Source organism: Festucalex cinctus, chromosome 19 (genome assembly GCF_051991245.1).
Source record: "Festucalex cinctus isolate MCC-2025b chromosome 19, RoL_Fcin_1.0, whole genome shotgun sequence".
In the NCBI taxonomy this organism is placed as follows: domain Eukaryota; kingdom Metazoa; phylum Chordata; class Actinopteri; order Syngnathiformes; family Syngnathidae; genus Festucalex; species Festucalex cinctus.
Window position 1 is genome coordinate 12,012,672 of NC_135429.1, and position 12,839 is coordinate 12,025,510.

General features: G+C 40.0%; 1 protein-coding gene across 3 annotated transcripts in view; it reads right to left on the reverse strand.

Moving 5' to 3' along the window:
- hibadha (3-hydroxyisobutyrate dehydrogenase a) overlaps positions 1-12,839 on the reverse strand; it is a 75,364-nt gene that overhangs the window by 60,995 nt on the left and 1,530 nt on the right. For all 3 annotated transcript variants that reach the window (XM_077506668.1, XM_077506669.1, XM_077506671.1), the window contains exons 5-6: positions 2,017-2,150; positions 1,764-1,840 (exon numbers count right to left, since the gene is read on the reverse strand). In XM_077506668.1, the coding sequence (XP_077362794.1) occupies positions 1,764-1,840; positions 2,017-2,150 (211 nt within the window). The remainder of the gene's footprint in view (positions 1-1,763; positions 1,841-2,016; positions 2,151-12,839) is intronic.

A 12,839-nucleotide genomic window follows, 5' to 3' on the forward strand; every position in this document is an offset into this window, starting at 1 on the left:
TATTGAAAATATAAAAATAAAAAAAGAGAGAGAGAGAGCAATAATAATGACATGCTGAATCGGTAAGACTACCAATGAACAATACTGAGATCTCGTTAAAAAAAAAAAAAAAAATAAAAATAAAAAAAAAAAAAAAAAAATAAAAAAAAAAAAAAAAGAGATATATTGATTATTTTTGATGCACGATAATATCAGTGGCCGATAATTATCAGCAATTATCGACCAATTTGACGTCAAACAGATAAACCAGATAATAGAGAAATCCAGCAATAATAATTGTTTAGAATTATTGCTGGATTTCTCTATTAACATGCCACGTTGGTCCATCTGTTGTGGTTCTGTCTCATATCAATAAAATAAAATGGTGCTTTACATACATTGAAACATTGGGTAAAGTTTATACAAGGTTTCAATTTATTTTATTTTATTTTTTACTTATAGTAGGACTCGAAAGTAGATTTGTATTTAAATTCATTTTGCTAACAATTATCATCTTATCTGTTATCGACATCGGCACTTCTAAATTGGTTCATCGGTATTGGTTGAAAATAGCATTATCGTGCATCCCAAATTTTTGGGGTTTGTAAAAAAAATATAATTAATGATAATGATAATAATAATAATAATAATAATAATAATAAAACAACAATAATCAAAAAAAATATTGAAAATCAGTCATGAGAATACGGTCTGGGGCCATCCCTGACGTACATCATTAAAAATCACAGTTGTGCCACTTTCTCTCTGCAGTCTCCTCCCTCACTGACTGCTTGACTGCATGCAGAAATTACCACAGGCACAAATGAGGCAAAGGAGAGTGGAAGGGATTAAAAGGACAGAATAAAATAAGGAGGTAAGACAAATAGGGACGAAGAACGAGAAGGGAGAAGAAAGACAGCTTGTGTGTGCGCGCTTATAATTGTCATGCGCGGCGATTCCTTGCACTCTGAGCGACACGCTCTGGTGGAGACGGGCCGAGCCTCCATCTGAGATCAACAAATTAGCTTCATGAAAAGAACTGTGTGTGCGTGTGTCATTGTGAGAGAAAATTGTGCGCTTGTGCCCATGTGGACAGGTAAGAAGATAAACTTGTTTTCAGAAATGCCGGCTTTATTAGCCAAGTCTTGCATGATAACATCTTTGAATGTCAGTGTGTGTGCGCACGTGTATTTTAGGACACGCTATAAGAAACGGGATCTTTCGAAAAACACTTTCATAAAACCTCTCGATAAGAAGTTTACAGTCGATGTGCTCACGCTTTAAAATTAACATAAAAATATGCCGCCAAGAATTTCTTGTGAAGGATTTCCTTCTTCGAAACTGTTCTAATGTGTGTCGTCATTTGGTAAAAGTCAGTCTTGATTGTGTCAGCATATAAATGGGAAGGTGTGCACTCATGTTTGTGTAAATCCATGTTGCTCCTTCAGTGGCCGAGCGAGGGGAATTTATGTGCGACGGCTCATGCCAATTTTCCTCTTCTGTCTCAATGATAAATCAGTCGCACCGGCACAGCAGCACTTGTGCATCGAAACCAGGTGCACTGTGGCATTTAAGTCGTCAAAAGCCATAAAAACGGCTAATATTAACACTCAACGCAGGAAGTCGCCTGACAAGGGAGATATGTGTTATTTAGAAGGTTGCTAATTTACTGCAGGATCTCCTTTCATTCATGATCATTCAACACCCTAAAATGTCATCTGATTTAAATGGTAAATACTACCACTGTTACACACCAAATATTGTTTACTTTACTGATTGTTTACCTGATGCCGAGGTTCATGGTCTCTGCGGTTCCAATCATCCCGATGGCCAGCAGCATGTTGTTGCAAATCTTTGCAGCCTGAAGAAAATTATGAAAGAAAAAACGTCACCTTTTTTGCATGCAATTGGATAATTATTATTATTTTTTCTAGGGGGGGGGGGGGGGGGGGACTGCCCCCTCATCCCCCCAACTATGAACACCACTGACATTTTTTTTTTTTTTGAAAGTGAATCAGAATTTGTATTTTTTGTCACCTGTCCGGTGCCAACTTGTCCGCAGTAGACAACGTTGGCTCCCATGCAGGTGAGCAGCTCCTGTGCAGCGTTGTACTCCTCCTCCGCTCCACCCACCATGAAGGTCAGCTTGGCCAGGCTGGCAGCCCCGACGCCTGAAAACACACCACATGAGAGTTGATGTTGATGTTCACTGACATGAATGCATATTGTACACGTCAGCTCCATTTGGAGGAAGAATAGCCAATTTCACCTTTAATTAGCCTGTCCCAAATAGAACAAAAAAATGACATCAGCTGCGACATGGATGCATTTGTTCGATTAATCTTTTATTATTATTATTATTTTTTTTTAATTCAGAAAGAGTCAAGCAATCATACTAACGGTAAAATTCAGGATGTTTATTCAGAAAACACGATACATAGTCAATGGAAGCAAGGAGAAAATGTCATATTCACCATGTTGACCAAACCTGACATTTGATAAGATTAATTAAATTTTATTTGAATTTATTATGATCATTGGAATCTCTCCAACAACTGGTTGCCATTTTAATTTGTTTCCTCTCTCTCCAATCAAAGTCTAAATAAAGAGTTTCATTAACAAAATTTAGTGAGAGCCAGACCGATTAAATCGGCCGATGGCACTTCAGGCATCGGCCAAAATAATTGGCCAGATTGATTTTTTTTTTTTTTTAAATCCCAAATATTCTCCAAATAACACTGATAATCATTCACTATATGTTTTCTATGAAGGACAGGGAGGAGTGGGGATAAAAATCCATTAGAAGAATGGGAAAATAGAAAATGTGGAAAAAAATATCGATTTAAAAAAAAAAAAAATCTCCACAAATATGCAACTTTGTGACTGTAGTTTTGATTTGTAATATCACCATTCACCAGTAGATGTTGGTCATGTCTTAGTTGCACTCAATATGGTACGTGTGTACTATATGCATAATATTTGTTTTTTGCAGATTTGGAATGATATGCATTTTGAGTGAGCTGATTTTTGTTAAAAAATTTTTTTACAAAATGGGTTCTTATTGTCGGTTTCTTTTTTTAATAGTTATGTGCCATCCTTGAATGACAATTTCTATTCAAGAGAGCCCTTTGCACTGGAAACAAAACTGGTGATCGAAAAGTGAATTTCTTTCTTTTAACAATTTATTTACAGTTGGCACCCACCAATCACGAGGAATAGGGATCAGATTGGTCCACGAATTGTGAAAATTCACGTATATACTCTAATTCACACCAATTGAAATGCATTGCAGGAAAAATATGCATGTATTTTTAATCATCCAATTAATCGGTAAGCTTTTTTTTTTTCTCCGCCAAATATCGGCCTAAAATAATCCAATCCTAGTTTCCATGTTAAACACACGGGGCAAACATATGCTTGTAAGAGCTCAGCCACTTGACTGTGTTTCAAAATTTCCAAAGGTCGTCTTTGCACTTTGTGCGTGTTGGAGCCACGGCGGGACCGGCGTGTTAAGTAGCGGCGCACCGGAGGGACAGACGCATCTTTAAAAGCCGATTGTTGCAATCATCCACTGCACAACCCTCGGGGGAGCTCTTGTCTTTTGTCCTGTCACCCCTTCTCTTTCGCTCCCTCTCGCAAACACACAGATGTATATCCAACGTGCACACACACCGACGCGACACACCAGCTGTGCCTGAGGCTGCCCCTCCTCTTGGGGCTATCAGTGACATGCGTGAGGGGTAATTAACTTTACACTTTATCATGTTCAATTAGGCATCCCTCCCCATGCCTGATGGCTTAAGGAGCGTGCCATGTTGTGGGAGGCAACCCCACCCCCCCGCCCCTCCCCTCCCGTCTGTACAAGAGTCCTTAATGTGAAAAATAACATTTTCAGAGTGGGTTGGACCGGATCACCCTTAAATGCTTTAGTATCAGTAGACAGACAGACACACACAGAGACAAAAAGAAGCCAAAAAAATTTAGCAGCTTGCTGAATGGTGCATGTTTGCACTTTTAGCTTTCCAAAAAGGAGGAGGGGGGGCGAGCAAGACTTTAACAATCTCTTCAGGGTGTCGTGAAACTGTAATGAAAGGCCTCTTAATATGAAACACCTAATAATGTCAGTGTTAATAATTAAACAGGAATTAGCATTAGCAAAACAGGTGAACTCACATTAGCAGTGACTTGACTCATACTGGCATCGGTCTGAAGAAAAAAAAAACGTTCATTTCTATGCCTTGTTTAATTGGCACATGTATGATGATGTGACATGATGATGTGTCTCAGTGATGAGCTGTCACTAGGGCACAGTATGAAGCCTGAAGCTGTCTTCAGACAATATCCATAATATTTAATACTAAATATATCACAGAAGCTGAAAAAAGGTCAACAGACTGGTGGCAAATCCAGGTCCAGAAACTAAAAACCCTGTCGCAGTTTGGCTTTAGACCCAGGTGCTAGCTAACTAGCTCTCTAGCTAGATCCCATGGTGCTCGTTTACCTGCTACGGAGCTAGCTAGCTAGCTAGCATCAGGGGCTAAAGCCAAACTCTGGCAGGGTTTTTGCTTTCAGGTGCTAGCTGGCTAGCTCCCTAGCTAGCTCCCATGGTGCTTGTTTACCTGCTACGGACCTATCTAGCAGCTACCTATCATCAGGGGCTAAAGCCAAACTGTGGCAGGGTTTTCACTTTCAGGTGCTAGCTGGCTAGCTCCCTAGCTAGCTACCATGGTGCTCGTTTATCTGCTCGTGAGCTAGCAGGATAGCTAGCTAGCTAACATCAGGGGCTAAAGCCAAACTGTGGCAAGGTTTTTACTTTCTGGACTTGGATTTGCCACCTCTGGACAAGACAGATGAAAAAAAAAAAATCACATGATATCAGGTATATTATGACATGTACCCTTGGAGTTAATTTTTTTCAAGCAGCAGACTTAAGCCCTGTCTTAAACACACACATTTAGAAAGGGCAGTGCGACAACTGCTGCTTAATTAGCAAAGATCACGGTTTGTGGACAACTAAGAGGCAATTATTGATAACACAGCCGATGTGCTGATCAATAGAGCTCACTAAAGCGAAAGCAAGAAGGAAGGTGAAGAGAAGAGAGCTGGCGAGACACCAGAGGAGAATAACGATCGTCCTCGTCTTACCTCCCAACACTCCTTCCCTCAAATTAACTAATCACCCTAATAAGCGCTTATGATATGTAGAGTATTTCTATAAGCTGTGGTCATGCAGGAATGATGGAAGATCTATAAAATTGAAAAATAATAATAATAATAATAATTATCATAATGTGCCTGTTTGTGTGTGTTGGGAGTATCAGTGACTCAGTTCAATGTGCATACACTAAAGTTCAGCAACGTGTGCACATTTGTGTGTGTGTGTAACGTAATTTTCTTTACACATCATCTACGCAGGACGATACACATTCACAGTGTATATTATGCACATATGCATCAGCGTGCATGTGCGCAGGGACGTTCCGATCCCCGGGCCGGTTCTGTCAGAGACGGATTAAAGAGGAATCCTAATGAGGCTTCCTGAGCGCTGGGTGCACCGGCTCATCCATCCCAGCGGGAGTGACAGTCGTGGATCGTTAGCACTGCACAACTACGCAACGCCCCCTAGGGGGGATGACAAGATGTGCGTGAGTGTGTGGAGGGCGAAGAAGACAGGAAGTTGTTACGATGCAAGAATGGGTTTTAAGTGAAAAAGTAAGCAGGGTAAATTAAAGGTAAGTACTAGAACAGTCAAAATAATGGTTTCGGGTCACCTCAAAAATTACCATATTCAAATGCACACTTCGGTTGGTTGGACTGGGCCACTTTAATGCCGCTCTTTCACTGCACAGGATCGGCTCAGTTTCACTTATTCATTCATTCATTCATTCATTCATTCATTTCCCACTGCTTATTCAATTGAAACATCCTTTCATAGAAACTGCAGTTGTTTGTTTACATTCAATCTTCAAGTTGCAGCAATCGCAACTAATGTGTGAGATGAAATCTATTATCTAAGGCTTTTCTTACAGGGTACTTCTGTGCCCCGCCATGTTGTGGTTTTCGTGTTTTTTTTTCTTTTTCTTTTTTACTTTTTATTGTATTATGGATGTTCAGCACTTTGAGTTGCATTTTGAATGTATGAAAGGTGCTATATAAATAAAGTTTGATTGATTGATTGATTGATTGATTGAAGGCTAATGCACAGCTAACGTTAGCACGTGTGCTTCCTAGCCATGTCATCTGAACATGACAACTCATCGTCACCCATGCTTGGAACCCAATTACTACCCGTTTTTAGTCAAACAAAAATATTCAACAGCAAGTAGAGCCGAGCCTAGCAGTGGAAAAGGTGCATATATCTGGAGACCTGAATGGAAATGGGCTGCTTCGTGCTGCTGTATGACAGATGGGGAGGCACTGCAACGTGTGCACATTGTAGCCCATGACACATATGCACGCCTCTCCTTCATCCAAGTTGCTCCCGCAGAAAAAAAAAAAAGTTTAACAAGCAGGCGATCAAACATTATTAGGGCAGATGCTTCGCAGCACGTCATTAAACATTAACGTCAGACGGGTGCAACTTGCGCAGGCAAAGCGACATCAGAGAAACAAATTTGGTTAGGCCGGTTTGTAGTTAGCGCCGTCTTCAGCAGCGCTACTTTCATGACACTAAACAAAACATACAACCCGCAAACCCTTAGAAGCTTTTACACTAAAAGCTCCTTTTGAAAGGGTGAGGACCGTCACAGTTCTTGTACGTAGAAGATCCGCGTGTGTGTTTACTGTGGACAGGTGCAAATCAGAGACGGAACCACCAGTAAGACATCAGTTGGTGCCTCTGAGACTCTGCTTTTTGTAACGTAATAGTCCTTTAATTGTGGATGGATCGGTTCGCAATAATAATAGAAAAACAACAAAATATACAGTGCATAAAAGAAATCCAGCAATAATTATAGACATGCCCCGTTGGTCCATCTGTGGTGTTTGTGGCTCATATCAATAAAATTCAGCTTCATGGTGCTTTACATACATTGAAACATTGTGCAAAGTTTATACAATGTTTCAATGTATTTGGTAGACTTATAGTAGGACTCAAAAGTATATTTGTATTCAAGTTGAATTTGCAAACAATTATCGGTTATTGACATCGGTACTTCGAAATTATTGTTTTATCGGTATTGGTTGAAAATAGCATTATCTTGAATCCCTACCACTGAATATCAACCCGATACCAATACGGTACTCGCCCATCCCTAATTTTTTTTTTTTTGCAATTCAAATACTGCCGTCGATGAAGGGGGATTAACTGTAATTAATTCCAGCTCCAGATAAAATGCATAAAAACAAAACAAACAAACAAAAAAAAAGTAGTTTTTCCAATAGGTAAAAACATAATTGCGCAAACGTTGGCCACCTAAAGGTTATAACACTGCAACAGCTATGCTAGTTTTGTTAGCTCAATTATAGCATTTTGCATTGTGTGTTAGCATTAAGCAAACAGACTTCCGTCATCTCTTTGTGTAACGTTTACTTTGACAGTAAATTTCAACAAGGAGTGGCAATAACCAGCTTGAAGAAACTGCTTGCCCCCCAACCCCGAATTCTTTTATATTTGGAAAAACTGCTGACCGCCTGGAACTGAAATTTTTGCTCATAACCCAAGACAACACAATTCGTGCCACAACTTAAGATTCCAAGTGTACTTGCCGTAAACAAATGCAACCTTGTTTGCCACCAAGTTTTCCCAGCTAAGTTTGGCTTTTTTTGCAGCAGCCTATCAATGGGAGTTGCCTGCCTGCAGTTTAAGCCAGCGGGGGTTACGATGTTTAGAGGCCGACAGCATAGCCTCATGTGGTCCACCATTATAATTACACCCACGGGAAGATCTCTTTCTCAAACAAATTAAAAACCCAAGAAGGCGCCATAAAAACCATAACGGATATCGAGTAATTCAGTGAAACGGTACAAGGGAGTGCGCCGGCCAAAATCACACAGACACATAAAAACGTTGAGAAGAAATAGAACATTCGACAGTTTATCTGCCAGCTTGACTAATACCGCACTGTTGTGCTACAAAGAAACTCTTTATCAGCTGCAGTTAATGAGTGCAAAACTATGAGAACCAAATCCTACACATGAATGTTCCATGAGAATCTCAGGATAAAGACTAATACAGTTTTAGCATCAACTTGTATTTAGGGATACGATAGCCTTGAAGGTGCAAGTTTGCAATACTCATCTATTGACCACAAGACCAACTTTAATAATCAGCCATCATTAGCATCATCACCATCGCTAACTGTTCAATTCCGCAGGGGGGAAGGCTGGTCAATGGTAGGTGACGAGAATGGAGTGGGAAGGCGAGATCCGCAATCAATCCTTCTTCTGGCCCGATGAGGCTCATTTAGAAAAAAGTGCAAGCTAATAATGGTGCAAAATGAGTCTGCAGGCACCAATACACAAACGCACGCTCACATTTTAATGCCTGTCATCGCAACTGTCCTTCAAATGAACGTCATGCTAATTCCTGTTTAAGTGAGTGACATTCGAGTCACATTTGACGGACAGAGTTGCTCCGTATGACTCATTCACCAGCTGACTCTTTGTCTGCGTGCGCACAAACACGCATGGGCGCGTACAAACGTACACAACAGATGACATAGGGGAAGTGAGAGCCAGTCCACAGCTGCCGTTGGGTCCACCTCCATCTGGAGCACGGGCATCAGCATCCCCCTCCATCAGCGCTACCCTGACTTCTCTTTACTACCCTTCCATTCCCTCCCACTTGCAAACTCCCCCTGTGTCACTAGAACCCGTCAATGGGAGGCTTGTTATGCTAATCTAGTCTTTGGGCCGCTGTCTCGCTAGTACTGGTTAGCCATCAAAATGACAGACTGCAAGTCCCCCCACCCCCTTCCCACGAGCCTCCAGTTAACTGGCCTTCGGGCTCGGAGACTCATCTTCTCATTAATCCCATTCTCAGACTGGATTAACCTGGCCTGAGTGATCTCCTGTTACTTTCTATGATCACTGACCAGACATCCCGGGTGGGGCTGGGTGGTGACTGCAGTTACAATTGGGTCAGTATTAACATTGGTTGGTTTGTGTGTCTTATATACAATATTATTCATAGTAGTTGTAATACTGAAAAGCATCGCATAGGATTGACTGCATTGAAGTAATAAGCGATAATCGGCCCCGCCACTCTACCACCTGAGCCATGCCGCTTCTGCTCTATGTTGGTATATTGATAGTGTCAGCCGTCAGGCAGAATCCTTGTATCTCCAAGAGACCCGTTTTTGGTCTCATGTTTTACAACACCTGCAATGTAGTATAGTGGCAAGTGGCAAACAGCAAGAGTGGCATGGCTCAGGTGATAGAGTATCCATCTACCAAGCTGAAGGTCGTGAGTTCGTTCCTCATCGTTTGAGTAACTTTTTTTTTATTTTTAAATAAACTGTTAAAATGTACTATAAACTCTCCTTGTAAAAGTTACTTAGAATTTCTGAGTGAAAAAAATGTACTAGTTTCCTTTTCAATTTTTTATTTTATTTTTTTTTTTAACTGTGCACTATATATCTCGTCTCAATCAGTCCATGGTCTTAAAGAAGGACAACATGACATCAGCTACTGAAAGACCACAAAGTCCTCTGGGGGACATTATTCTGCTGAACTGGAGTTCCAAACATCCAGTGAGATTTTCCCATCCCATAAAATAAATTAATTAAAATAAAGGAATTTTACTGTAACCAAATGTCCAGGGTTAGTTCATTTACAGCACTGCTTCTGTAACCAGCAGGGGTGAATTACTGTATATAGGACACAAACCACATAGAGTAAATGGTAGAATTCAAAATGCCTACTAAACACAAATACTCAATTTGATTCGGGATAAAGTTCTTCTGTATCACTGAAGAACACATTTTGCTGTTTGTAAATGTACCCAAAATCAATCACTGGCTGGTAGAATGGCAAGCTTGACTATAGACTCGAGACTGACATTCAAACAGTCAGCAAATGATACGCTGCAACCAATGAACTGCAGTTGATGTGTGGATATGATTAGAGCGCCGTTGAGAATGGGCAGTTAGTCGCGGTCTTTAAGACCTCACAAATGAGCAGCATCAGCCCAATCGTCCAACAGCGGCTCGGCTATTCTCACTCTCAAATGGAGCAACAGCTTGCTTTCCCAGCGCTGGGAAAAACACAATGAAAGTTTTTTTCGGGGCCTTTTTAAGGCTGTCATGCGTTAGCAGTGGCACACCATCGTGGGCATATAGGCACCAGCACAGGCATTATGGGTAATTACTGCTAACGACCCTACCGCTTGTTAGCCAGAACTTCTATTTTTGCAAGTTTTGTGCCAACACCCTTGGCTTGTGACATCAGAGTTTGCTTTGTTGTGGATAAACTCTGCAGTTTACTGACAGTTGTGCGACTTGAGACCCAGTCTCAGCGTGAATATATGGTTCTGTTCTGCCATTTCTAATAAGACACAAGTTCATGTTTATCACTATTTTGGTTTTTAAACATGTATCGTTAAATTACATGTCTGATTAGAATGATAGATATAAAAAATGTAAAAAGAACCATAGAGTATATAGAGGACTTTTTCATAGCAAACATTTGGATAATTATCCTAATAAAAACAACAATCACTAGTGTGTTATTATTCACAGCAGTGATCTACTTATTGTGACATGTGGAAAAGGCCAATTTGTCACAGAGCCCAGATCTTATTGCTCACAATCCTCTGTGTGCACCCTATTTGGGTAGGGTGCCATCTCCTGGTAGGAGCAGAGCATATTAATTATTTCCCTATACATATGCGTTGACATGTAGGTCACAATGAGATTTTCATTTTATTTTTTTCTACAAATATATGCATGGATTAATATCACTTCCGTGTGCTATTGAAATTTATGGAAGCGTATTGCATTCAATTGAAAAAAACAAAACAAAACAAAAAAACTGTTGTTTACTGACTAATTTTTTTTGGGGGGGGCTTATTTTTGGTGCATTTTTTCTGTTTTTCTGAATTTTTTTTCTGTTTTACTGTTGTTTTTTTTGTCATAAAAAATATTGTGAAAAAATGGGGGAAATATTCAGAAAAACAGGAAAAAAACTAACCCCAAAAATAAAATAAAATAAATAAAAATCAGAAAAACAGGGGGAGAAATATATAAAAATAAATAAATAAATAAATAAATAAATAGAAAAAAAAGTGACTTGTTGCAGACCCTCTAATGGAGGACACTCTCCCAGATACTCCAACGTACCTTCAACTATATCACTTACTGGCTCAGTTAAGGTAAGTATACGAACATGTCAATCGATCAGCATGATTTTAGGAAGCTAAGAGTTAAATTTCTACAGAAGCACATTGCAAGTGTCCACCATTAGTGAGTCTGAAGCAAAATCACTTGGAGTTCAGAGTTAAAAAAAAAAAAAAAAAAAAAAAAAAAAAAAAAAAAAAACCCTATTCTGAAGAACAGATTTTTTTTCTGATTTTTTTTTAAATACTTTTTTCCCTTGTTCTGTTTTTCTGAGTATTTTTTTGCTCCTGTTTTGATGAATAATTACCCCCCCCCCCCTTTTTTTCCCCCCGGAATATTTAATTTGTGACAGAATTAATATGCAGTAAGAGAGATAAAAATATACAGAAAAATAGAAAATGAGAAAAAAAAAACCCACAAAATAACAAAAACTTCCCCAAAGTGAATGCAATACACTTCCGTAGAAATTAACAATTACTACAGATTTTGCTTTGTGTAATACCTCATTTCTGAACATTGTTGACTAATTGATGCTAAGCAAGAGGCACATACACAAGGTCAATCACTGGTCGTCTCAGGCTAGTAAAAGAGTCTTATTTGGGAGACAACCTTCACAGAGGAGTGCACACACAAACTGTTCTCCGTCTGTAGTATGTAAACAGTGTGTGTGTTAAGGGAGAGTATCTGGCTTTAAGGCTCTGATCTCCAGTCACTCGCTGCTGCAGACGCCAGCTGGTAAACATGCCAAAGGCCCAGTCTATGTTTGTAAGGGGAGCGCACGGGCAACAGAGTGTGCCGTGATTAATTCGGCGTTGTGCAATTGAAAGTCCGCTACTGTCACAAATAGCATTAGCAATAGCAATTTGTGCAAGTTGAAAAGAGCCCCGATGAGGTGATGTGATGGACAGCTTAACTGTGAAAGCATCTCTTTCTCATCTTATCTCCTTCCTCTCCTCTCGTCCGTGTGAGGGAAGCTTTTCTCCTCTTTATGACTCTTTATCTGACATGAAAGGCACTAACATGGGATAGCCGCCATTACTGCTCCATCAACATGAAAAAGCTTTGACGCGGGACTTCTCCAGCGCGGCTCGGCCCATTAAGAGCGACTGGCGATCCTGTGCTCTGTCAAGGAGCCATCAGGAGCAGACAGCGCAGACATAATGAGGACTTAAAACCTCAACCTTGCCTGAAAGGACTCTTGGTCAAATGCAGCAATAAAACCTTGAGATGGCAACTGACTGGCTCGGTAATTACAACCCATGTTGCGGTATTAACCCAAAGGGTCCCATGGTTTAAACTTACAAAGACTCTAAGCCAGGTCAAGAACTTGGCAATGGGGTCACAGAATTATCACTGTGGTCGGTGCAATTGGATTGATCTTTACTTTAGTTCCTTTATGTTTAACACCAGAGGAGCTTGTTAAGTGAGAAATAAAATGACAATGACAATAAAGGCATTCTATTCAGGATGTATTTCATTTTTTTTTTTAAATAGAAATAAATGTATTTGTGTAATCAATCATGCTAAGTGTATCTATCCTACTTTACTGGTTTACATGTCAAAATTAATCTTACGAAAAAGGTA